Here is a 27,577-nt window from a genome sequence, read left to right as displayed (position 1 = left end):
AAGTTTTTAATATGTTGTAATGTCTCTGTAAAGCTTATAAATGGCTTTTACATACGTCGCCTCAAGAGGGCAGTTTTATACCATATAATATTTCTGCTTAAATTCACTTTCTTGAACAGGCAAAACGACTGGTCCATTTTATGCACCGCATATAGCAGCAATTACAAACTCCAAAGAAGGAAACGGGTCGAATATAGATAAAGCTAATGGCCTAATGTTAATGGAAAATGCTGCATATTTAAAAGCATACACATTTATTTTTTTTAAGTTATAAACAATGTGAAACCGTAAAAAAATGAGTTACTGTTAAATATGCAGCATTTTTCATTAACAATGTATGTAATTGCATAATTTAATTTTCTATTTATAGTTCAATATTTATAATTTTATATTTTAATTATATATTAAAATAACTAATTTTTTACATTATTATTATTATTTTGTTTAGAATGTTTGCACAAAGTCCAACTTTTATTTTGACACGCACTCATGACCTGGATATGACCATGTTGTAGATTGATGCGCGCTTCTGTTGCCGCATGACCTACTACAGCGTGTGGTTTCTCCTGAATAACACTACTATTAATATCCCGTTTTGCAATGGAGGCCTTTAACCAAATATTACTACAATACCCGCCATTTGTAGTTGGTGGTGTCGGAGCGACGGCGATTGCTGCAGGAGGAGCGCTGATCTATAGAATTGCAACCAGGTATTGTAACCCTGCCCATAATATGTCGCTGGGCCTCGTTTAACACATAAGTTAGCTAGAGCTATGAACTACAGTGCACTTTATCGATTGCTTTTTACGATTCACTACAATTAACATGCACAGCAGCAGTATTTGCAAAAAGCGTGTGCTCGCGCGCAGCCATTGAGTGGCGCGCGCTATACAAACTAGCGTTAGAGATTTCGTTATCGTGCTTAAACAGACCAAAATTCACCGTTATATTAATAGTTTCCACCAAAAATGTCATAAGTACTACGGTTATTCTTACTTCTGTAAAATAACGATAAATTAATGTTCGAGCCCCTTCCGAATCTTTATGAAGTCTCATTTAAATTCATTTTCTGATTGCACTGTTGGTTAGTAACTTACCAAGTTACTGTTATTGTGGCGGAAAACTAATTACAATGGTTAGAGCAACTTAGAAAAGACTCATTGCTATCAAACTGTCAGAAACGATGAAGCAAATCCCAACTGTAATGAGCTTTTGTTTGTAATACACAAATGCTCTGCTCTGATTTTCATTGAATGAATCATATTTTAAACTATACCTTGGTATTTATTGGTATCATTTACACCTTTTAATTATCTATGGAGTAGTAAGATAGGTAAAGCTTCCCCTGAATTCTTATTCATTCAAATTTCTGTCATTTCATTCAAAAATATGTCATTACATTACTTGACTTGATGTTGATGATGTTATCATCACAGGCTGAGTTTGTCAATATACTCAGGCCCTTATCAGCTCTAAAATGAGTCAATGAATCATCAATTAAAATGAATCAAACAATATTCATCATGCTACTGCACTGAGAAAAACAATAAGTAGAATTTACTCAATTTTTATAAGGCAAGTTTTTGCACAAATTTTTTTCAAGTAAATTTCACATTGATGGAAATTAAGTAAATCTACTTAACTAAGCCGAGTAAAATTCACAAAGTGAATAAGTACATATAACGCGGCCTGTTAAATTATATTGAGTAATTTTTACTTACAAATCTGATATAATTAATATAATTAAGTAAAACCACTTGATATTTTAAATACATTTTACTTGTTTTATGCAGTGCTGGTAATTATTTTAAATTAAATTAAATGTTACTCTTATAATGTGACAAAATAATACTGTGACAATGTGCAGTTAAGAGTAATTTATTAAGAAATAAGCATATACAGAAACCTATAATGACAATAATAACAATTCAGTGTGTTCGGTCTCTCTCTTTGTCCCTCTCAACCGGTTTACAGCAACGGAGGCACAAAGGGCTGAATGCATTTGAGAAATATCCTGAAATTAAGAAAAGAGAGAGAGAAAAAAACAATAATCAGTAAACAGCTAATACTTTTAAATTAAAAGTTAATTAATTTGCATTCACATTATTCATTTCATTTAAACCAAATCATTAAAAACATCCTGCATGACCTTACTCTTATAGTCAATTTACACACATTAATGCTAACATGTGACACACAGCAGATATCAAGGCTACGAATTAGGAATTTGGGAGTACGAATTATTGTCATTTACAACGTGGTTACGATTTAGTAAAAGCAGGGACCATTTAATAGATAGTATGCACGATTTAGCAAATGAATGAGGAAATGAATTATATTGTGCACGATGAGGGAACGAGAACCTTCTCACTTAGGCCTATTGTTAATTCGTGGCCAATATTTGTCATCTATAAAGAAAATTGCACACAAAATAAATATTAAACAAAAAGATCATGATTTAAGTGACATATTCATGGTTTTTAGGCGTAATTACTGATAAATCGTGTAAAACGTAAAGTTTAAAACTGAGAAAAAAATATGGCTAACGTCTACAAAGTTAACTCGTCATTAACCCTCTTGAGTCGGCAAAAGCGCCCGCGCGTAGCAGCAAATTAGACTTATACTCCGTCATTTTTGGTCATAAAGATTACAGACTTAAGAAATATGAAAAAATAAACTGTTAAATGTCTACTTTTTCCACTTTCAATCGAAATAAAACATTGTGCTTTTGTAAAATAAAGAAAATAAACAGGGTGCTTTCTGCCTCTGCCTCTCCCTTAACTTTTTTCTGGAGCACGTCTCTAAACTTAAGAACACTAAACTTTTCAAATGTATAGCATGAAGTGATGACAAGACAATCGTTGAATTAATCAAAAAATCATTATAAATCCGTAATATAATGCAGTTTTTTACTGTTGCTTACCTGTCGAGAGCCGTTGGAGTGGAGATTCGAAATCCCTCAATCATCGCGTGTTTTCTTCTTTCTGCGCATGACTAAATTTTACTTGATTTTTTTAAATTTGCTTCAAGTACTTAATTAATGCATGTAAATATGCCAGAGAGTCAGAAGTCAATTTCACTTGTCTGTTGGATGTCTAATATTTACAAGTAAAAAATTAGTATATAATTAGGATTTACTTAATATACAAAAGTTTTCATTTTTACAAAATTATTCTTAGCAAAAGATACATGATTTTTCCTGTTTTATTTACTTTGACATAAAATCATTTTTTACAGTGTGTTAGATATTCAGTCTCAGGTCCTGCAACACTGATTGTGCTCTTTGAAAAAGAAAGAAAAATCCCAGTTTTGTGTTAGATTCAAAGTTCAGGTTTTACTGTCTTACCTGTCCCATGAAAATGGATGCAACCAAAAACACTGGACTGCTGGACTACTATCAACAGGTCATAAGCTGAATGATCCAATTGACTTTTTATTTTTTAAATGTATAAATCTCAGGAGAAGTGTGATTTCATTAGACGAATGCACTCTAAAATACTGTAGTTTGATTGGATACACAGCTTTTGATGGCAGCAAATAAAAATATATGGAAGCATTTTCTCTTCTCATTTATTTTAAGCTATTAATGGTTATATATTTACTTGCCTTTGCAGTTAGCGTTTTTACCCCCGCTCTCTGCAGAACAGACAGTAGTGGAAGAACCACTTGTGGTCTGTCAGGTCATGTTAATGGAATTAGTTTTTTTCCGTTATTAATAAGGCATAGTAACTTGTAGCAGTTCTAAATATGACCCTTTTTTATTTTACAGGAAGAAGCCAAGTCATGTCCAAGTGAATTGTTGGTTCTGCAATCAGGACACAATTGTTCCCTATGGGAACAGAAACTGCTGGGATTGTCCATGCTGCGACCAGTATAATGGCTTTCAGGAGGTATTGGCATTATGTTATGAGATTTATGAAAGACATGATTTTTTTATATATGTATTACATGTATATATTTAATAACTGTTGAGGATACTTTAAAATTTAATTTATTGTGATGTCAAAGCTGAGTTGTCAGCAGCCATTACTCCAGTTTTCAGCGTGATATGATCTGTCAGAAATCTGCTGATCTGATTCTAAAGAAACATTTCTTATTATTATCATCAATCAGTGTTAAAACCAGTTGTGCTGCTTAATGTTTTTGTGGAAAGTAATAAAAAAAATTCCAGTATTATTTGATGACAAGAAAGTTACATTTATCTGAAATCTTAATAGAAATCTTCTGACACATTAAAGGCGGGCATACACTGTGCGATGTCTGTGCGATTTCAGCAAGGAACCTACTCACACTGAACGAGTAGATCGCATGCGATGTAAAGCCAAAGCTCAGGATTTATGTACTCACACTGTACGGTCCGAACGTCGAGCTGCGACTTGACTGCTCACACTATGCGTGTGAAATATGCGCGAATCAGCGCGATAAATCCTCGTGCCGGGTTGTGCCTATGGATGATATCATATGTAGCCTATCCAGAGATATTGTCGAAACAAGCATCAGCTATCAATATCAAGAAGATTTAGCATTTCCAATTTATATATTAAATTATTAGTAGGCTAGTATTGTTGTATTATTATTATTATTATTATTATTATTAGGGAAGGCCTAGGCTATTAAAGTGATAGGCTATAATTAAATTGCCACGCAACAATTTCATAGCGCATCACCGCATAACCAACGCGCTGTGAGGATAATAAAATATTACATAGGCTAGAAGCTTACTTCTCATTAAAAATTGTCTAAAACATTTAGGTCGATTACAATTAATTATATACATATAATTAATTATTAACAGTCTATAATATGTCCGAACACTGCAATAATTCATCAATGAAAATTAAAAACAGCTTTATTTCAAAAACATTTTTTAACAATAAAAGAGGCAAGTGGCTTGGAAGAAGTGGGTAATGGTTAATCCATTTTGCAACACGAACTGGAGGTAAGCAACAGTAATTTGTAGCTTTGAACTACAGAACTTAAAGATCTCCCTTTTTTCGTTTTTTTCGGGGTTTTTTTTTTTTTGCTGCAATGAAATGTTTTCGCGCAGGCGCAGTGAGGGAAAAACACAGAGTTTAGAGCAATCGGTTCTTATCACTGCTTCAACTGTGCGATATAGTCACGAGGAGCGACCAAAATTTCTAACATGCCAGAAATTCATCCGACCATCCGATTGCCGGTCGTGAGAGGTTAATCGCCTCTCTTTTCCCCCTGTACACTGTACGAACACTGCACGACAAACGACGCACGACAAAGCTGAAAATCGACCCGACCCGAAAAAGAGTCGCACGAGTCAGAATTCGGCTCAAAATCGGACGAAAATCGCACAGTGTATACCCGCCTTAAAACTGTCACATTTGAACAATTCAATGCATTCTTGCTAAATAAACGTATAGGGGTGGGTGAAATACCAGTAGTCACAATAAACAGGTAGAGATTTTGTCGTTATCGTGGTTATGCTCGCATTGCCTTGCTCTAACGTCCAAAAGCTTATCGTTTGAATGTGTTTATAAGCCTTGAAGTTTAAAAACAAGAGATTTTATTCCGTTCAAGAGCAATAAGCAGCAAAACAAATTTCAATGTATGAGAGATGGTTTCTGAGCACACACATTTATAACGTGCGCACATAAATCCGCTGCACATATGAACTGAGTTTTTTCCGGCGCCTTATTGGGCTTGAACGGTCAAAAACACACACTTTGTGTCAAAATCTGTCTTTTTCAGCATTGTTTTCATCCACGTAAAATTCAATATGGTGTCTATCCTTAGTGTCAAGCAAGTGAGTCTTTGTTTTGCGCTTCTTTTTTGATCTGTAGAACGGGGACTACAACAAACCCATTCCTGCTCAATACATGGAACATCTCAACCATGGCGTTTCGGCCGGTGTCCCTGAGTCACCGAAGTCTCTGCACTGGGTCAATTGCCAGATGCTTCTGTGCAAGAAGTGTAACAACAACCAGACACTGAAGATTAAGCAGCTGGCCTCATTCATCCCCAGGGATGATGTAGGTTTATTATTGACTCATTTGATTTCTTCATTTCAAGACAACCAAGGGTTAAAGCTTGTTGCTTAATTAAATTAGCTTTTTATATATTATCTCATCTAAACATTTGTATACTTTAAAGTCATATTTGTTTGAGCTGGAATAAGCATCTTCAATTGTTTTCATGTGGTATTATGTTTAAAGTCTGTTTTTATAATGTGAAAAGCTTCAGCTCAAACAAGTAACATGCATGCAACCAGTAAAATTGAATGCCATATGTCCACCATAATGGCAGGAAAACTATGATGAGGAGATCGAAGTATATAAGCACCACCTCGAGCAGACCTACAAGTTGTGCCGGCCGTGCCAGACGGCAGTGGAGTACTACATCAAACACCAGAACCGACAGCTGCGGGCTCTGCTCTTCAACCACCAGCTCAGACGCAGTCGGGATGCTGATAAAGCCTTTATTAAGGTGGTGATCTCTATATATTTACATGGTTTCAAATCAAGCCACAGGACTTGACATGAAAAATACAGGAAGATTTCTTTTTTTTTACACCTCTCTGAAGTGTATACTCAGAGCTTGATTAGGTGCCAGGAGCTTGACATGGAAAAATGCGCTGAATTTAGATGTTGCCTAGATAAAACTGTAAAACCTGGTTTGCATTTGTAGCATGTATGAGGTTTGATTAATGATCAGTCTGTTTCTAGTGTTTTCTTACACAGATAAATGTGTGGAAGTGATTGCAAGAGATAAGGAAAGACCTGTTCTCTCTTGCTTCTTTTGTGTCCTGCTTATTTTTTTGTTACGGCTACTGTTGATACACATTTCGTCTTTAATCAGGCGTGGCACGCAAGTACCAAGTGCTATTCCCATATCAAGTTTTTTTTTCTCTCTTTGTACAGAACACTTACTCCCTCAGCACGCCGGCCTGGTTGATCTTGCTCAGAATCCTTGCGTTTTTCGCCTGTGCCTTCCTTGTAGCTGTGGCTTTGTCTGGATCTGGAGATGTGGCCCCCTCTGTCACGCAGACATTAAGCGGAGTCGCCCCGCCTAAACCTGCTCTCCAAAACGACAGTGAAAGCAAGACTGATGAGGGCAAAAAGATGTGGGACGATCTGGTGGGTCTTCTTCCGGAAGAGGCCGTGGAGAAAGCTCGACTCATCTGGCAGTCCGGAAGTGACCATCAGATGGCCGTGGCCTCTATTGGTCTCCTAACTTGCATCACAGGGGTCTTAATGGCAGGACCTGTCAGGTGAATCAATTAAAAATATACATATTTGTTTTTTTATTAAACATTTTATATGTATGTATGCATGTAAAATGTATTATTAAATGTTATTTATGACTTTAGCTACTTATAATTATTAGCTAAATACTGTGTGTGTGTATATACTGTATATGGATTGACATCGGGATGTGCAGCACTATCAATATATATATGAAGAGTTCAGATGCAAAAGCCTCTAAGTGCCATCTGAAATTTTCTTCTAGAATGGTCATTTTTATCAAGCTCGTATATTTAAATTCAGTAATTTCACTTGAATGGCAATGAAAATTACCTATTAATTGCCATTAAAGTGAAATTACTGAACTTAAATATACAAGCTTGATAAAAATGACCATTCTAGAAGAAAATTTCAAATGGCACTTAGAGGCTTTTGCATCTGAACTCTTCATATATATATATATATATATATATATATATATATGCGATTATAAAATGCTGCAATTTTATATGAAATAAACAAATTAGGGCTGTTAACGCAATTAGCGCAGCATCTGTTAATTTTTGTCATCCTTTGGCTAGTGTTACATGATCCCGCTCTTATTCATGCAAATGCTTTTAAACCATTCATGCGCGACAAGACCAAAAAAGAGCGCGCTGCCTGTGAATGTCCTGACTCACATAATGACTCGCGCTAGTATCGTGCGTGCGCACAAGTCAAGACAGCACGCCAGAATACAGTTCTCTTTCGCGCTTGAACGAACAATAACATAACACAATTTTGGCAATTATGCCAAAATGTCTTTTTGTCGAGTATCTTCATAACATAAGAGCAGTTTTATGATGAACGTAAAGAGTTGTGACTCGTGAGAGAATGAGGCGCGTGTGAGATCCGCGTCTCTGTCAGCAGCGGCTGGTCTTAAAGGGACAGTACAGAGTAGTAGCCACTAATTATCTCTGAAAATCAAAGAACAAAGGGAACAGAGAAAAACACTCACTGTTCTTGACTAAATAACTTTTGTAACTTTAATAAGTATTAGTAATATATATAATTTATAATTAATGCAGCACAGACTGTTTGATAACTTTATTAAATGTATGTATGTCCTACCTGTTAGACAGGAAGGGCACAGGTAAATATGAAATGTGAGGGTTTATTTTTTTATGGGTTAATGTGAGGATTGTTTGAAGTTCACTTAAATTAAAAGTTGTTATATTTTTTGAAGCCTAATAAATGTTTTAAAAAAATGTTAGATGGCTATGATTAATGTTTAAAATTGTGTGTGTGTGTCATTTTTATCCAGACATCAATGGCTTATTGATCAATATAGGTGTTATCAATCGTTTAGTTGTTGTTGCTAGTTTGAGTTGAGAAATAGGCTACACATTTCAGCATTATCACTAATCTGTGTGTGCATTTTCCTTGAGAACCAAGCAAGTTGACTCATGAAACCATTTGTTTATTATATCGCAATCGCAATATTGACCTCAATAATCGCAATATGACATTTTCCCCAAATCGTGCAGCCCTAATATATATGCAGTACACACACACATGTATACATATAATTATAATTATTTTAATTTTTTTAAAGGTTGAGGAGGATCGACGCTGTGGCATCTGTGCTTTGGCTCCTCGTCATATGTTTTTACCTGGCCGAGTGTTACCTCAAGACGGACATCCCTGACTGGTTGGAAACTGTCAAGTTTGGCATCACTTCTGTGTGTTGTCTGGTGGGATTCGCTGCCGCTGTGGCAACGCACAAATCCACGAGTCAAAGAAGAGCCAGAGGTCACAGGTCAGAATCTGAGCAGTGATACTAAGCTAAGATATTTTATGGGACACTTTTGGGACATATAAACAAGGGTTTGATTCATCTCAGATTGTCCTTCCAACTGTCTTCAGTTTATACTAAAACAAACTAATACACTCAGTATAAACATTCTTATCCTTTGAGACACTTGCTAAATAGGCCTTCAAAACTGTACTGATAGATAAAAGGAAATCTAGTCTGTGTGTTTGATTCTTGCTGTAGATGACCTTGCTCAAAGTACTAGAAAATGAGTTTATTGCCTTTTTTGTAGTCTAGTGCATGACTTGACCCTAATCTGACAAAGGCAGAACATCACAATTCAGACATTTTGCATTTGGTTTGAAATAACAGCTAAGGTTTCGGGTAGCTGGAAATGATACAGACTAGTTCTATGAGTGAACGTTTTTTTTATGCATCTTGCTGTGTGTAATGCTCTTATTGCATTATTCACCAAGAAATTGAAATGGTGCTTGGGGAATTGGGAATTTTTTCCACCCCATCTATACGGGGTACTAACCCCTGATCAATTGCAGCATGGAAGTGGCTTAAAATTTATTAATCATAATTACATCATCTACAACTTAAAATGCCTTGCTGTGCCAACTATATCAAACTAAAACAAAGGTATTGTATTATGCCAATACTGCTCAAATCTCATATTTGCAATCTCATAACAAATGCGATATTAGCAGAATTAAGTTGCTAACGTACAAACACGTTATACTTCTGTTATACTTTAACTCAAGTGCTTTCAGTTTTGATGTTAGGTTACAGCAGAACACATTTGAAAAGAGTCTGTCAAATATTTGTGCCTTGAGCCTCTCTGCTTAGATTCTCCATTAACCTGAATTTCAAGTCATAAAGTGTTGTCTCCACCGCCAGTTTGTAATCATTACATCAAAACAGAATTTTATGCACTAGTTTATTTTTAAAGACACAGAAAATTGGCCAACCAAGTACTTTGCATAGCACTATGTTTATTATATTGTGAACATTATTACACTATACTGTAAAATGTAAAGTATGCACTACATTTTATTACATGCCATTTAGTTTGAATACCACTAACCACACTAACATGTAGCCATCTCTTTTGAGTGTCTCTAACAAAAAGAGACACACTTTCAAAACTTTTACAAACAAAGCTTTATAGGGATTGTACTTTCTTGTAATTTTCTCTTTAAGTATTGTATTTTTGCTGTATTCTAGAAACGTGTGACATCATGTGACAGTACGACCATAGATTGAATGTTTTTTGTAGATTTTCATCTCTGTATTTCCCAAGTAAACTGTATGCATGTGGCATATGCTGTGAAGTTTGTTTTTGCTGTGAATGAAGTACTTACTAATGTGACTTAGACATTTACCGTCCGCAACTTTTCTGTTATTTAAATCAAGTCTGTTTTCAAGTGTACCTTGAGCTCCTTTCCATTAGACGTGAATCAACTCGTACAAATCTTGTGGTACTTGTCCACTTCCAACATACTGTATCGTTCTCGACATGCTTGTAAGACGAGCTTTAATATTTATCATTTTGTGTTACCAAAAGGTGACATGTACCAATGCAAAGCTCCATTAAAGGGATAATTCACCCAGAAATGAAAATTGTCATCATTTACTCAACCTGTCATCATTTACTTGGAACTTGAGGGTGAGTAAATGGTGACAGAATTTTAATTTTTGGGGCGAACTGTCCCTTTAACTAGGTAACGTTTATGATGAAGTGATATGTTTGTGGTACATTTCTTATTTGCACTAATAATAGTGTGTATTTCGACTTGACATTGATACAAGTATCTCAAAACCATGTATAACATTTATTTAGCACAGCAGCACATTGTATTTTTGAGAGTATACTCAATCCTTCATTGACTACCTATTTTATTACCTGACAGTTTAGATTGTCCGGTAGTATGATGTCTGTCTCCAAAATTTCATGTGATTTAAAATGTGAGTAAATAAGTTCAATTTAACACTGAGGATTTATTGTGGTAGGACCTGTCAAGGTGAAATCACAGATCTGTGCATGTTGTATCAGAAGGCACATAGTGATGACAGAGATAGATTGGATATGGCCAATTTTATATTCGTATCCTGTCAAATCCAGTTTCTTACTAAGGTAACTCTCAATCTGTTGTGGCCTCTGACCACTACAAATCTAAACTGAATCTGATGTGTGTTTGGAACTTTTTGATTCTTCATTGTTAGCAGTTGTCTGATTTTGAGGAACGTCATGTCAAAACAATGACATGTTTTTGGCATTGCTGTGCGGTTTCTGGTATGTCATCAACACCTGATTGGTGGTTTCTTGTGATTTTTGACCTAGACCCCAAAGATATAATGTGAAATGAAAAACTGCATTGTTAAATAGTGTGAAACTGTTTGCGTCCAGACACTTAAGCTCAGATTTTTTGGAATGTTTTGAAGTATTGTGCTTTGATTAAAGCAGCATGTTGGAGCAATAATTGATTGCTGTATTATAATTGAGTTGTATTGCATTTTTTATTCTGTATTAATTAACCCTATTACGAAGTGAAATAAAACCCTTATAAACACACTTGAACTGTGTTTGAAATTTCTTCAAAACTATTTCGATTTTAGATTAACTTGAAGATTGTTTGAGGTGGAAGCTGTTGTGCTTTTATAAATCATTGAATCATAACCAAGAAATCTGTGTGACAGCGTCAAATGTCTGAATTGAGCATGTGAAGATGGACTGAGACATTACTGATGTATGTTTTGCAGATATGCTATCTTAAATTGCATGTTTTGTTTATATTTACTTTTATTATCTGCATTGAAATCTTTACTTCATTGAAATCTACATTGTAGTTTATTCAAATTGGGAGCCATGATAAGATGTACCATTTATACAGCATCTGCATACATTTTCATATTTTCTGTATCTTCAGGCTTTTCAGTTCTGTGGAAATCTATTTTCTGCAGTTACATTCTTTAAGTGAAACAGAGTACAGTCTTCCACCATAATAGTAACTGAAGACTTAATTACTTTATAAAACTCAGTGATGGAGCAATTCTGCTGTCTGTTGCAGGTATCTGTCTGGCAGTTCTCCTGAGCCGCACTACAGTAATCACTGTCCCCTGCTGTCTGCACCTGTGTCTGGATCCTCTGCCTTCATCCCAACGCCTCCCCCCAACCTGTCACAGCTGCTCATCCGCCAACAAAGCCACAGAACGCGCAAAGCCTCTCCCTCCTCGCTGCCTGGGCGGCTGAACAGGGCCCTCTCTCTGGGAACTATCCCCTCCCTCGCACGAGCAGGTGAGTTAAACATACGATAAATGCTAATTGTCACTTTTTTTACTTAATGTTACAAAATAAAAATTCTGTTTGTCATATGCATCTATTTTTATTATTCTTTAGCATTCATATATATTCACACACACACATGGACATGGACAGCCCTAATTAATATATATATATATATATATATGTATATGTATATGTATATGTATATGTATATGTATGTATGTATGTATGTATATGTGTGTATATGTATGTATAATTTATTTATTTATTAATTAGGGCTGTCCATAGATTTAAATCATGATTAATCACACCCTTTTTATGCACACCAAAACACCCATGAAAACAAAAAACTTTTTTTTTTTAAATTCAGAATTCAAAACAGTATATTATGTGTACAGTGCAACAGCTTTTTGTTTAGTTGTTTACTTTTTACACAAGTCAAGTTGCAATACCGAACATAACAACATGGATATGCAAAGAAAAAAAAAAACCTTAAAGGGGTGGTAAAACGCCTTTTTTCGAAGGCTTGATTGTGTTTGTGGGATGCACTGTAACATGTATTCATGCTTCGTTTTTAAAAATTCGCATTATTTTTCACATATTTAACCATTATTCTACACTGCTCTGTCCCTCCTTGTAAAAACAGTCGGATGATTTCCGCGTTCTATGAAGTCCCCCCCTTCAAAAAACGCAATGGGCTCAGATTGGTTAGCTGGCCCAGTGTGTTGTGATTCGCTAACCGCCAAGTGCACATTGTTCGGAAACGTCACGCCCCCTTATCTTTACCGGTAGTTTGTGCTTCAGTAAAGAACGGCGTCAATATTGCCATACCAGCTTGAGCCCGAGTCAGACCCAGAGAATGTTAGTGGAGAGGATCGAGCAGAACCTGTTCAAGAACGGCTGTTAAAGGACGTTTCAGAAAGGTATATTTTTAAGACTGCAGATCGCTATATGACACTGTTACTTTTGTATATTTAGAACGATTGTAGCTAAATATCTGTCGCCTGAACTATTAATCCAATACGAACACTAAACATTGGCTTTACAACAGTAGCCAAATCAAACACAAAACCATGTTTAGCATGCCTGTAGATAAACAATACATAAAAGCTATAATCAAAGAATAATTTACACTGATCACATAAACGACAACACAACAACCACGAACATTCCAAGTTCGCTGCGCTGGTGATATTAAACAGAAGTTTGTATGTGTTTGTCGGATAAGTATGAATTAACGTTAGCATTTAACAAACTGGTTTGTGGAGCCAAACAGCGTTGTCCTTCGTTTACTTCCACAACGTACAATTAACAATACAAACTATTACAGGAAAACACAACGCCGAAAAAGAAATCATACTTGCAGGTTGTGGCCCGTAAACAGTTTCTGTTTTTAAAGTTGGAACTGCTCCATCTAGCCGTTGTGCGAATCCTTCATCGGAGGAGGGGTTTATGTAAATATTGGGCTTAGTGATGTCAGCAAGCCCGCAGGAATGTCGTGTAGTCCCTACTGGCCGTTTTTTGTAGTTCTTAGAAATTGATTTCTTTAAAAGAAATTCTTCAAAACAGGGTTCCCACGGGTCCTTGAAATCCTTGAAAGTTTGTGAATCTGAAAAAATGTTTTCAAGGCCCTGGAAAGTTTTTGAAAATAAACATAGATAGAGACAGGTGCTTGAAAGTGCTTGAATTTATTTTGTGCAATAAGTTTTCTGGAAATAATTCCATATTCACTCCAGTCCCCTATAATGTGTTATTTCGCCAACACTTCATGGCCTTCGCATACTAGCTTGCTTGATTTACACTAGTTAAGCGCATTTACGTGTTACGTTAGGGTTTTTCCTGCATAGAGAATTATGATGCGGCCGCTCTCGACAATAAAAAATAACTGGGGAATCACCGAAAACTTGAGGATGATTCTTTTTTATTTCATTTAAAGTAAGTGGTGATTGATAGCCTATAGTTGATAATAATATAGGCCTACCTAATGTACTGACGGTAACAATGTTGCGCTGTTGAGGCTCGTGCAGTTATTTATAACATATTATAGTTAAGAAACAATATATAGCCTAGGGCGACCAGAGAGCTGTTTGCCTGAATGCCATCAAGATTGAAACCGAGACTGATTTCATAAGTTCAATAAACAAATAGTTAAAATTAAGTCGCTTACATTTTAGACGCAATGACTGTTTTTGTTCTGTTTCATCAGCGAAAATAGTTCCAAACATCACAGCAGAACCAGCGCGCATCTCACAGCAACACTTGTTGCATTACTGAATGATTCAGCGTTTTGAACGAATCGGTTGAGTCAAAGATTCAATTACCCATTCAAAAACTGCTTCATTCTGAATAACTCAGCCGTTTGAACGAATCGTTTGAATGAATGACTCAATGACTCGCTCATTAAGACGGTCGCCTGCCGCCTCCTACTGGCGGTTTAGTTTCATAAAGTATCATTCTTTTCAACATTCCTTATTTGTATATTCAAAAATATTTAAAATAATCTAATTTAATACAGTTATAATTTTTCATTGTAAATTATTTAATTTGATTGTTAACAGCCTAGTGTCTTATTACTTTAATTGAATATATTGATCAAATTTAAGAATTTGAAATGATGGAGCATACATTTAATAAAATTAGGGGAAAAAATGCCGTTTATAAAAGGTAAAAAAAATTAGTGTATTCAAACAGTAATGTAATGAAAGACTGAAACAACAATGAAATTAAACAATTTAAGTTTGAAGGGAGTAAAGCCTCTGTTTAGGCTATTAAGGAATAATAAAAAAAGAACTTTTTAAATAAATGTTAATTTTAAATCAGCCTACTTCAGTGTGATATGTTACCATACCATTATGCTTAACACTGAGAATCTGAATAATTGTAATGTGATGATCAGATGCAGATATCTAAATCAAATAATATGGGCGGTTTGCGGGTGGATTATTTATTTTTAACAGTGGATTCGGGTGACTCAAAGTGCACCAGATTAATGAATTTATCTTCAAAAATGTACAAAATTTTCTTACGGGGGGGCATGCCCCCGGACCCCCCTAGAGGTACCAAGCTCTACCCACAAAGTCAAGTCAAGTCAAGTCACCTTTATTTATATAGCGCTTTTTACAATACAGATTGTATCAAAGCAGCTTCACATTGATAAAATGAAAAAAAAATTGAAATACAACAAAGTTTGTTTCTAGAAGAAAATTGCATCATTGTCCACCCTAATTAGGCAGATCAATAATATAGTTGAATATTAAATGTCCCCAACTAAGCAAGCCAAAGCCAAGGCAACAGTGGCAAGGAACCAAAACTCCATCAGGTGACAGAATGGAGAAAAAAACCTTGGGAGAACCCAGGCTCAGTCGGGGGGCCAGTTCTCCTCTGGCCAACGTGCGAACAGTGTATGATTATGATCCAGGCAGCGTTTTCCCACAAAAACAATGTGGGAAACACATTAGGCTATATGATGATCTACAAAAAATACAAATTTAATTATCTTATTATTAAAATACATTATTAGGATTTTACCACATCTGCCTTGTTTTGAGCCAGGAAAAACTCTGAGTTATGTTAAGTGTTTCCCGCATGAGGTACTTTGTGTTGTAAGTTGCCATGAAGTTCAAGTGCGCATGAAACTACGATGGTACCTCATTGTTTGTTGTTGGACACAACAAATGTGTCCCCACATTAAGTCCTTGAATTTGAGGGTATTGGACCTGGAAAGTCCTTGAAAGGTCCTTGAATTTGAAGTTAACCAAGGTGTGGGAACCCTGTCAAAAGAAATTGATTCCCTTTGCTTTAAACTTTGAAAGTTGTAACTTTGCAGATGTTGTTTATGCTCAAACAGCAACATTACACACTAACTAAAGTTAGAAAAGTTAAATCGTGTTTTACCACCCCTTTAACCAACCACCTTGACTTGACTGCATATCTACCCACTACAGTAAATGTATCCAATTCAGAATTACTAAACGCATTACAAATCAAAACATTATCCTGAATGTGTGTGGAAACAATGTACTGTAATGTGTCTGTTCACAAATACAATGTGCGATCAGTGCATCGGGAGCACACATGCACAGTTTGTTTGCGCATCAATATAATAAACTCGTGCATGTTTAATGTACGACTCCTGTACGTCACCGCAATCATCTTTACCTTTAATCACAATCCGCATCCATCAAAACTTTACTAGCGAGACACTGGTTTGCTTTATCCAGCCGAGAAATATAGTTTGCATGTCAGCGGTGGGATGATTTGATGTTCTGTTCAGTCTGTATTTCCCAAAGCACGATGCGTGAGGGCTCGCGCTCTTCAGAAACAATCAGAATATGAATATGACAGAGCTTGTTTTAAAGTGAAACACACTGAAATGATTAATTTACTGAAAACGCAATGTGAGTCTCTATTCTCTCTGCTATCTTTGATGTAATCTGCATATATATGTATGTATGTATGTGTGTATAATATATACACTACCGGTCAAAAGTTTTAGATCGGTACGATTTTTAATGTTTTTAAAAGAAGTATCTTCTGCTCACCAAGGCTGCATTTATTTGATTAAAAATGCAAACAAAAACAGTAATATTGTGAAATATTATTACAATTTAAAACAGCTGTTTTCTATGTGAATATACTGTAAAGTGTAATTTATTCCTGTGATCAAAGCTGAATTTTCAGCATCATTACTCCAGTCTTCAGTGTCACATGATCCTTCAGAAATCATTCTAATATGATGATTTGATGCACACCAAACATTTCTGATTATTATCAATGTTGAAAACAGTTTTTTACATTTTTATTTCATGATGCTATGATGAATAGAAAGTTCAAAAGAATCTAATCTGAAATCTGAAATCTAAAGCTTTTGTAACATTAAACACTACCGTTCAAAAGTTTGGGGTCAGTAAGAATTTTCATTTTATTTTTGGGGGAAAGAAATAAAATAAATCATTACTTTTATTCATCAAGGATGAGTTAAACTGATCAAAAGTTACAGTAAAGACATTTATAATGTTAGAAAATATTCTATTTTAAATAAATGCTGTTCTTTTGAACTTTCTATTCATCAAAGAATTTTGAAAAAAAATTGCACACAACTGTTTTCAACATTGAAAATAATAATGAATGTTTTTTGAGCATAACATCAGCATATTAAAATGATTTCTGAAGGATCATGTGACACTGAAGACTGGAGTAATGATGCTGAAAATTCAGCTTTCATCTGAGGAATAAATTACATTTTAAAATATATTAAAATAGAAAACAGTAATTTTAAATTGTCATAATATTTCACAATAATACTGTTTTTTTTATTGTTTTTTAATCAGATAAATGCAGCCTTGGTGAGCAGAAGAGACTTCTTTTAAAAACATAAAAAATAAAAAAAATAAAAAATCTTACCGATCTAAAACTTTTGACCAGTTTTGACCAGATATATACGTATATATATTTATATATATATATATATATATATATATATATATATACGTATGTATGTATGTATTTTTATAGTTTTTTTTTATTTATTATATTTTTTATTAACCATGCATATAGCGCCCTTTGCTGATATAAAAATTCAAATTAAATAAAAATGACATAAGGAAAAATTAACTTTCTGTATATACTATGAAAATGGGTGTTCTCTCCATGTAATGTAGAACAGTTTTGTTTGTGAAGATGAATTGCGCTGGTAGTAAGAGGCCCCAGGTGCTGTTTTGTGGAACTAGTGCAGAGGTGCATGATGGGAAAGATGTGGGTCACTGACTGACTGAATACATGGTAAAAGGAACTCTGCTCACTCTTCACCCCAGACGGTGCCGCACCTAGCTGGGGAATTTTGCCAACTGCCAAAGAAAATTAAAGTGCGATTGAGAAATAAGTCTGTACGGTGTCTCCGGCTACCTGCATGTTACTGGGATTTTCCCATCGCAGATGGGTTTTGAGTTACAGGAAGTGACTTCTTTACATTGTTTTATTAACAGCTGGTCTGTTTAATCTTGTTATGCCATTCAATTTAAAAGAATAGTGAACCTAAAAATGAAATGCCATTATTTACTCACCGTCATTTGGTTCTAAAACTGTATGCTGTTATTTTTTCAGATGAAGACTTTATGCAATGACAGTTCATATACTGACCACAGGTTATTAAGCTCCGAGTTGTGTGAGGAACATTATTCACTGATAATGCCCTCTATATGATGCAGAACAATATGAACTATTATTGTAAGGAAAAAACATCTTTAAAAATTCACATTTTATGAAAATAAAACAGCCGGTTTGTAGTGAAATTAGTAAATAATAACAGAAATGTTTGGATGAAGAATTCATTTTTTTTGTTGCCGCCTTTTTGATTATGTATTTAAAAAAAATTCTGAATTGATGTACAGTTTTGACTTTTAATAACCTAACAAAATTTTGTGCATATATATCAAAAGGGATGGCAGAGACAACAGCTTGGTTTACCATAGCTTTTAACTTTGACCTATCGGTAAACGGGACTTTGTAATACACACAGGCTTTCAAAGCCTGGGATCAGGATGATGGCGGGAGTGGTGTTTAAATGACTGTTGTGAGACGGTAGAAGAATCATGGTTTGTTTCATGTGTGGATCTTCAGACGAGACCAGATGAGATGGCAAACGTCAGCCTCCTGTAATCAGATGCAGCGGCTCGGCAGGTGTGATTAAAAAAGGGCCAGAGCTTGATCTTTTTGCTCAGGATTTAATCACACACACTTGTCTGAGAAATCTCATTGCATCATATAGAGGTGGGAATTGAAATTGAATCTGTTAATTTATCAACAGCTAACAAAAGTATATTTAATTCTTATTAAAGAAATATCAGAGCCTAGTGAGATGTCACACAGCTCGTTTTAACAGAATCATTAGCGTATCACTCATCTCCCTGTCACATTTCTACAGGAGTTCTTGGAAAGGCTCTTGTGTGAGCAGGGCCTTTACCTGCTCCATCATGCAGCTTCACTCATCTGCTCTGTAATGTTCAGTGGTGGTGGAGCTCTTCTCTACGGCTGCAGCTGTGTCGGCTCCACATATGGAGACATTCCTGCAATGACAGTATAGGAGAGCGTTAAATGACCATACTTTACCGTTCGATGCTTGTGTTGTATCATGAAAAATTGCTTGGGATTTCTGTCAGCCTTTTTGTGGGACGGCCACCTTGCTTTGACATTGAGAAAGTAGCCATGGAAAGAATGGTAGAAAAAAAACTGCACTTGTACTACTTAAAAAACACCTTTCATTTAGCAAGAATGCATTTGATTGATCAAAGTTACAGTAAAGACATTTGTAATGTTACAAAAGATTTCAATTTCAGATAAATGCTGTTCTTTTGAAATTTCTATTCATTAAAGAATCCTGAAAAAAAGTACCATTTTCTATAAAAAAAAACTGTTTACAACTCGTAATAAATAACAAGAAAAATACCGTACCGACCCCAATGTTAATGTATGCAATTGTTTTGTACAATAACGGTTATTGGTTCACACTGTATGTTTAATTGTACATGCTTTGTTTTTACATTTACATTACCCTTTCCAACATCTAATGCTCACTTAAACTTTAAAAAAAGGTTTATTTAACACTTAAATGCAATCTTTAGCAAATCCGTTTTTCATACTTTATATTACATTATAGTTTTGTGATGCCTAAATCAACCTCTAGCATGTAGAATTGATTTTAGTTTTTAGTGTTATTTTAAATGTATTTAAAAAAAAAAAAATACAGTATTGAATTATAATATCTGCCTTTTGTCAGTTATCAGCAATAACATGCAAATAATGATGGCTTATCGTTATAGGACAGAATTTTACTTAGAAATCCATAACAGTAACTGAACACCGTTTTTTCAGGTTGTATGTTATACCAATGTGTGTGTGTGTGTGTGTGTGTATGTGTATATATATATACACACACACATACTTATTTGGAGAATTTTATATACATGTAAAATCTTGTTTTGCTTGTTTTACTTGTAGATTCGGGTTTCCTGTTTAGTGGGAGTAGACCATCTTTACAGTGTAAAGACTCGCCACCTTCAGGTAACTCAAAAGAAGAGAAACAATGGTTTCATACATCTTTCTGACTTAAAATCAGATAAATCAGATGTGATAAATTCATTGATAATTTAATCTTTTCAATAGACTACTACTCTCTGAAATCCGGAAGCCGACCTGCCTCTCCTGGACCGTCTCCAACTCCCTCCGTGGCAGGCTCCGTCACTTCCACCTCCAGCTCCGCCAGGCAGCGCCGGCCACTCATCAGCCCAGCCAGACTCAACATCAGTGGGCAAAAGCTGCAGCTCTTTTCCTCTCCTCTGGAGCCTTTCAGTTTGGCCTCACCACCTCCCTGTCTTTCAGAGCAAAACCACATGCACAGCAGAGGATTCTTGCCTGATGTTCCTCACTTCCATTCACAGAATCATGGTATTGGACACATTTGGATATATATATTTTTTAATCTAGATTAAAGTCCTTAATGTAGAAAGAGAGATTCAGTGTGTTTCTGTTGACCATTTTAGCTGATAGATATTATACAGTGGCCCTTAAAGTCACCATGAAATTAAAATTAAGATTTTTTTATGGAATACTGCGATATTTATTATAAATGATTTATCTGTGAACATCTTTTTTTTAATTTACATGCCATTGTAATTTTTAATCAAAATAAGTTTGAGAAGCCATTTCACTCGGATACACGTCATGGCAGGGAAGAAAAGTCTATCGCAACTTCTTTTTTATGCCGACTTTAAAATAAAAACAAAACATTTATTTTAATTTTTAATTTTATTCAAATAATTTTTTGAAAAGTGTCTCTTTTTTTCAACTTTTTTTTCTGTTTTTTCGGAGCCACTGTATGTGAACCTGTTATTGCTGTTATTAAGGAACATTCTTCAGTCTATTTTTTTTAATACAAGTATTACTTAAAAATGATATTAATTGAACTTATAATAAAACCTCATATAATTTGTTTGTTGGCTTTGTGGGTAAACCTTTGTTTATATGTTCTGTTCTTAAAATTCTTGAAGTTTTGATATTGATATAGATATGATTTTGTTGGGGATTCAGGTTCACTGATCGATGAAGGCAGTGTGTTTGAGCATGTGGAGAAGCGAATGGACAGCTCTTCTTCATCTTCAAACTGCCATGTAGACACGACCACAGGAAATGAAACCGAGCGCAAGCCTGGATGGAAGGGTAAGAATAGGAATTTTGTCAATAGCAGTGTTTAAACTAATTTGGTTACTCTGTTCTGCATAGTCATTTATTATTTTTTTGTGTTTTTCCACAGTTTTTTTGGGCCTGACACTTTGGCCTGGTCTACTGTTTGCCAGCCTGACCATTAACCTAACCTTCATAAGCATCTATCTCTATTACAATTGGAGATGAGACTATGGGTCAGACCTCAGGAGTTTAGTGTCAAACTGAGATGTACACTGGTCTTCGTCACCTGTGTGCTCAGTAAATCTGGGTTTTTTACAGGAAATGGGTGGATAACGTTTCTCTTGGGCGACAGCTACAACTTTATTCTTGCTGCTCAACATTTGCAGAAATACAAAAGGATTGTTTCCTGGCCCACATAAATGAGAAGACCGTATTCTCTAAACTTGTCTGTTAAATACACAACAGCTGAAATTCTACTTTTTGCCGCAAAGTATGTGAGCTTTGTAAAAACATGTTTTTTGAGCATGTTCAATCATTTGTTTGTGTTTTTAAACACTGGATGTGTATCAGAATGAATGATTGTGCTGTTTCGTTTAACAGAATGATGTCTGTTGGGCATGTGATAACTTTATTAAAAATTCATTTGGCTTCTTTGCCATATTGCTGTACATTAACTGTTTATGTTTATCCTATTTCCTCAAAGGATAATGCAGTCATGTCATAAAAATGATGTGATATTATAAGGTGCAATATGTTTGTGTTGATCTACTTGTCAACAATGTGACACTGAAATATTGTGTTTAGCAAATGTCTGTTACTGTGTCCATTGAGCCTCTGCCTCTGTTTTATGATTGACTCATAATGTCAAGGGAAATAGGATAACGTGGATAATTTGTACATAAGATAAAGGTGTGTCAGTTTCCAGATTGAAATAAATCTCCCTTGTAATTGTCACATATTGGTGTGTCTTCTGTATGACATGTATGAAACGTTTAAATACTAGCATTCTTTTTTCCTCTCTCGATTAAACACTGCTTGAGTAAACGCTTTCCTTGGCTTAAAATTTCAGCATTTAGAAAATATGAACATGTATTTGTAAGTCAGTTGCTTTTTCCTGAAAAGGTCAAACGTGAAGATGGAAATGAAGGGTTTTCCTTGACCTTTTCCTTAATAAGTTAAAACTTATCCATCATGATGCTTGAAACATTTGCCTGTTCTTGCACATTGCCTTTTTGAATGAATGTGTTATTAGAGAACAATGTATGGAAACAATACACAATTGAAACTGAAAGTATATTATGAAAAGTACTCCAGAGTAACAGTTTATCTTTCTCCATCACTGGTTGAGTGGAGTCAGTCTGTCTCCTGGAAGAATGATAACAATCTCGATTCTCTCAGTATAGGATGTTTTACAGCTCAGAGTGGGTGGTTATTTGAGAGATGAGTAGGTTGTCAGTGTCCATTTTTTCATAATGCAAAACAATTTTAATTGCTATACATTCTGGCATTTTGCACTCTTTTTATAATGGAGGTTTACCATTCAGAAGTGCAGAAAATGGATCCCACTGGTATATTTATTATTACAGTGTAGTGAATGTGCCAACTTTAATTGAGGTAACTGAAGATCCGAGGCACTGTAGTTTGCCATGTATTTGTCAATGCACATAAGGATGAAACTAGCTGAGTGGGAAATTCCACCAAAAAAAAAAAAAGAGGGCAAGTTAATACATGCATCTTCCTGTAAGAATGTTTTATGTTATCTTCAGACACACTGAGGTTGAGGTAATATTAATCTATGATCAATTAAATATGCTGTACATTCCGTAAATCATTATGATATAGTGAATTTGCTAAGGAAATTCTCAGGAAATATGTTGCAGTAATGTACAAATGAGCATATTGAACAGAATTCATGACACAAGTCAGGTTTTATATTTAGTAGATCAAACCTGTCGATATTAATGTTCAAAAATGTTCTGATGAATGGATATTAACAATTTCCACACACACAAAAAAAGTTAGGTAACACTTTATTTTAGTGTTACGCATGTTACATGTAGTTACTATAGTAATTACTATAAATTGTACTTAATTACATGGAACTAATCCTCGCCCCATAGTAAGTACAAGTTGTTAATTATTATTACTCAGTACTTAAATGTATAATTACACTGTAATAAGGACACCTTAAAATAAAGTGTTTTTTTCAAGCTTTCTGAGCTCAGGATTCATCCAATTACAATATGCAGAACATATCACACATACAGCTATTAAAATGGTTTTATTCTGGTGCAGTTCAAGTTTACTATGCATGCATGTCAATCTTAATCCGAATTCACACTACTGTTAGCTACGAGTATAAATATTGCTACGTTGTATAATTTCACAAAATTCATTCCAGTCCATAATCATTATCAGACAAGAAAACACTGCAGTGCCCATTTTAAATTACTTTCTAAAAACGGTTTCCATTTTAGATATATTTAGCTATAGGCCTATTCAAAAAGTTTTCTGAATCCTTATCAACAGATGCAAAGTTATAGAATAGGCCTACATTTTTAGATACATCTAGCTGAATAGCCTATATCATATTATGTTGATAATACTGATGCTAGGACGCCTCATCACGATCTTAACAAGCAGTGTCTTTGATGGGGGTTTGCTCTCTGTGATTGGACGGGCCAGTGGTGGGAAAACAGTTGTGCAAACCTGAGTTTACAAATCTGATGCTCTTTGTTCTTGAGGCATGCGCAGTACAAAACATTAGCGATATACTTAAATGTGTTTGAATGTTATGATTTGTTAATATTAATTATTTGTCCTGTTTTTTGTGTGTGTGTTTTTTTTATATTATTATAGCTACGAATTAAAATATTGTGATGCACATAAACCTTATAAAATAAGTGGAATGTAATTTTTATTTAAAATAATGAAGTGGTGGAATGATAGCTGTAGTCTGACACTGCAAACTGTAGCCTAGTAGTTTTTTTTTTATTGTTTTTTTTTTTTAATATTGAACCTAATATTTTAAATTAATAAGGATTAAACGAAAACTGCATTTTATTTTATTTTATTGATGTTGGTCTTTGCGCTGTTAGTAACCTAGCGTGTTTTCTAATGCCGGCAGACATCAAACAAATGTTTACTGTAACATTTACCAAGCAGTCAAAATACGTCTGCGACCCTCGCGCCCCTCTTTCATGTTGAATTTGCGAACTTTTGACCTGTATTTCAGGAGGCAGGGCATGTAGGTGGAGACTAAAGCAAACCTGAAGCACACCTGGACACTTTTAACTTTACACCTGTGCTGTGCGCTACAGAGGTTCTCCGCGTTTAATTCGGACAAACCTCAAGCCCATCTCATGGATCGCTGCGCGGGGTCTGGGGACCTGCAGTCCCGTGAGACCGTAGAGGACGTCCCGGGTACCGCAGCGGGGGATGGAGGAGCCGCTCCAGCACCTGAAAAGCCTCCTTATTCGTACGTGGCTCTCATTGCAATGGCCATCAGAGAAAGCGAGAATAAGAAGCTGACGCTGAATGACATCTACAGCTTCATTATATCCAAGTTTCCATACTACGAAAAGAACAAAAAGGGATGGCAGAACAGCATCAGGCACAATCTGAGCCTCAACGAGTGTTTCGTGAAGATTCCCCGGGAGAACGGCGGGGAGAAAAAAGGGAACTTCTGGACGCTGGATCCGGCTTTCAACGACATGTTCGAAAAAGGCAATTACAGGCGCAGGAGGCGCGTCAAGAGACCCTACCGACCACCACCCTTGCCTTCTGGATTTAACTTCACCGACTCGTACTGCCTGCAACAGGAGCCCGTTTACTGGCAAACCCCGTTCGTCAACACCAGTTCCTGGAGTCACCAATCCAGCTCTCCGACGCACGTCTCCGGATACCTGCAGCCCATGCTCGGTAACGCGCGCCCTCTGTCTCCAAACGATTACGCCAATTCTCCCGTGAGTTATTACCAGGGTCATCACTTTCACCCGTCCTACAGACCGTACCACCGGCATCCGAACGCTCTGGTGCATCTGAGCGGCATGACTCCGCCGGTGAGCCCGGGCGGAAGCTGCAGCTACCCGCCGCAGAATCACCCTGGCCTGAACTGGGACATCATCCATTTGACTGATGGACAGGCATGGGAAAACTGAATATAAGTAGGCAAACAGTTTATCTAGATTTATTTTTGTTACGATAACCCTTGGAAATGTTAGCCTAAATGTGCCGTTTCACGAAATAAAGTTGCATTCGTTCAAGTTTGTTGAGATGGTTGCATTAGTTGTATTAGCCTACTGTATAGTAATGGTGTTACAGTTGTCTTTTGTGGCTTTTCATAAATAAAACACTGCTTAATTATTGTTAACTTTCGAAGACGAGGAGCTGTTCGAACGTTCATGGTTAGGCAAGTTATTAATTTCCATAAATTTCAGCAAATGTTTAAAGGAAGCATCAAGGTTCTGTTTAGCATATTTATTTTTACCATATTGAGATGGACTGCAAGATCCTTAAAATAGATGTACAGTTTTGCATTGCAGTTTACTGTTTAAAAATGTTTGCTTATTGGTGGAAACTCTTTGCACAAGTTGATTACAAGAGTTCTTTACATGCAAAGATGCATTGTCTTTAAAGATGTTTTGTATATCGAATATACATGTTTGGTGTAATATTCCTGGAGTTTGAAAATATTTTTATATGTAGGGCTAAATGTTCACAACCTGTTCGAATTTTTCACTGATAAAATTCAGATAACTGGTCTTACAAGTCTCGTTTATTTTATTTCACTAATTACATTTTGTCAAACTTAATTAAAGAACAAAAACATTTATTTGTAGCAGGAGAGTACAAACTTAATTGTTTGATTTGAAAATAATATATATGTGTAAATGCTGTATGTAAAGTGCAAATAATTCATTATAATGGCAATTTGCTAGATAATCTAAAATATGGAGCAAGATCATAATTCTATTCATTCCATTACACACTTTGTAGCTAAATGGCTCCCTCTTCTGGCCTTTGACACATTAACTGTTGTCATGTTGTATAGCTTTCCATAATAACAGTTCATATACCGTTTTCACTGCTTATAGATTTAATTTAAATTATGTGAAAAGAATTATTGATATACATTGATACAGTAGAAGGCATCTTCTCTTGACATGCTTCAATGAATCCATTTTTTTATGCAGAAAAAAGGCATGTAGTTGACATGAACTCATATGTATGTCCATTCTATGTTATTATGCTGATATTAGTCCACTGACCCCAATTTTAGTCATGTGATGTGCAAGACATGAGCACGTTTACATGCACACCAGTACGCTGATAACTCATTATAATATTTAATATCAGCTTAAATAACCAGTTTTCTCCGTTTACATGCAAACCAGTAACCTGAGTAAACCGTATTTGCATGTCTTTATTAATAAAACAGGTCATGCCCCTGTGTGACGTCAAAACATAGTAATTTGCGTATCTGACTCCCGAGTATTTCATTTGTAATGTCGGTTGTGATGTTTGCAACAAAAGTCGATTGTAAAGCTTGCAACATGTCAGCGGGAAACTCTCAGCTCATATTCCTCTCATGCATAAGCAGCGACTAAACCACTTCTACTTCTGCTGCAAGAGATGAGAGCACATTTTTATCATTTTCTGGGTCATCAAAGAGTCTGCATTTGTGATATATTTCCTTCTTCCTTTCCTGCAAAACGCTCGCTCTGTTCTGGATGTGTTTAAATCTGCACTAAGGATGCGTTTCTGTCACGCATTAGGCTACACATGCGCACTTCAGAAAGCAGGTTATGAGTTTACATGCCGTGCGAAATCGGAGTAAGAGGCAAACAACTACCTCTGTCGACCGGTTTATGCTTAACTAAGCCGTTTATTACCTTATTAAACGGCTACCGCGTTTTTACATGACCACGTGCGTTGTCTGCTTATTGAGCATACTGCTACGTTGTCTGCTTATAGACTAACTAGGCTACTTAATACACCGCATTTGCGCAGAGAAATATAATACCATCATTTTATCTTGACATAAAAAGATTCAAGCTGCTGGTTGGTTGAACAAAGGATATAATTTGTAGTGAAAGACGG

The 27,577-nt window shown here is 35.6% G+C and overlaps 2 protein-coding genes across 2 annotated transcripts; both read left to right on the top strand.

The window, feature by feature from the left end:
- The first annotated feature begins 485 nt into the window (after positions 1–485).
- On the top strand, positions 486–22,429 carry tmem201 (transmembrane protein 201). The gene is made up of 11 exons (XM_084098050.1): positions 486–710; positions 3,770–3,890; positions 5,814–6,002; positions 6,277–6,456; positions 6,891–7,240; positions 8,809–9,012; positions 12,081–12,307; positions 20,291–20,353; positions 20,456–20,737; positions 21,380–21,508; positions 21,603–22,429. Exons 1-11 carry the CDS (start codon positions 601–603, stop codon positions 21,698–21,700), a joined length of 1,953 nt encoding a protein of 650 aa, XP_083954176.1. The 5' UTR covers positions 486–600; the 3' UTR covers positions 21,701–22,429.
- A 2,334-nt stretch (positions 22,430–24,763) lies between these two features.
- Positions 24,764–26,239, top strand: foxl2l (forkhead box L2-like). The gene is made up of 2 exons (XM_084099280.1): positions 24,764–25,396; positions 25,482–26,239. Exons 1-2 carry the CDS (start codon positions 24,838–24,840, stop codon positions 25,517–25,519), a joined length of 597 nt encoding a protein of 198 aa, XP_083955406.1. The 5' UTR covers positions 24,764–24,837; the 3' UTR covers positions 25,520–26,239.
- Positions 26,240–27,577: the final 1,338 nt, after the last annotated feature.

This window comes from Abramis brama (genome assembly GCF_963993115.1).
Source record: "Abramis brama genome assembly, chromosome: 22".
In the NCBI taxonomy this organism is placed as follows: Eukaryota; Metazoa; Chordata; class Actinopteri; order Cypriniformes; family Leuciscidae; genus Abramis; species Abramis brama.
This window is presented reverse-complemented; position numbering and strand designations above follow the sequence as displayed.

Bases quoted from the DNA above. Each gene is read 5' to 3' on its own strand.
- foxl2l (XM_084099280.1), top strand. From the start codon at position 24,838: ATGGATCGCTGCGCGGGGTCTGGGGACCTGCAGTCCCGTGAGACCGTA. The intron at 25,397-25,481 runs GTAACGCGCGCC...CCCGTCCTACAG, and splicing joins ATACCTGCAGCCCATGCTCG to ACCGTACCACCGGCATCCGA.
- tmem201 (XM_084098050.1), top strand. From the start codon at position 601: ATGGAGGCCTTTAACCAAATATTACTACAATACCCGCCATTTGTAGTT. The intron at 9,013-12,080 runs GTCAGAATCTGA...TGTCTGTTGCAG, and splicing joins AGAAGAGCCAGAGGTCACAG to GTATCTGTCTGGCAGTTCTC. The intron at 20,354-20,455 runs GTAACTCAAAAG...TCTTTTCAATAG, and splicing joins TAAAGACTCGCCACCTTCAG to ACTACTACTCTCTGAAATCC.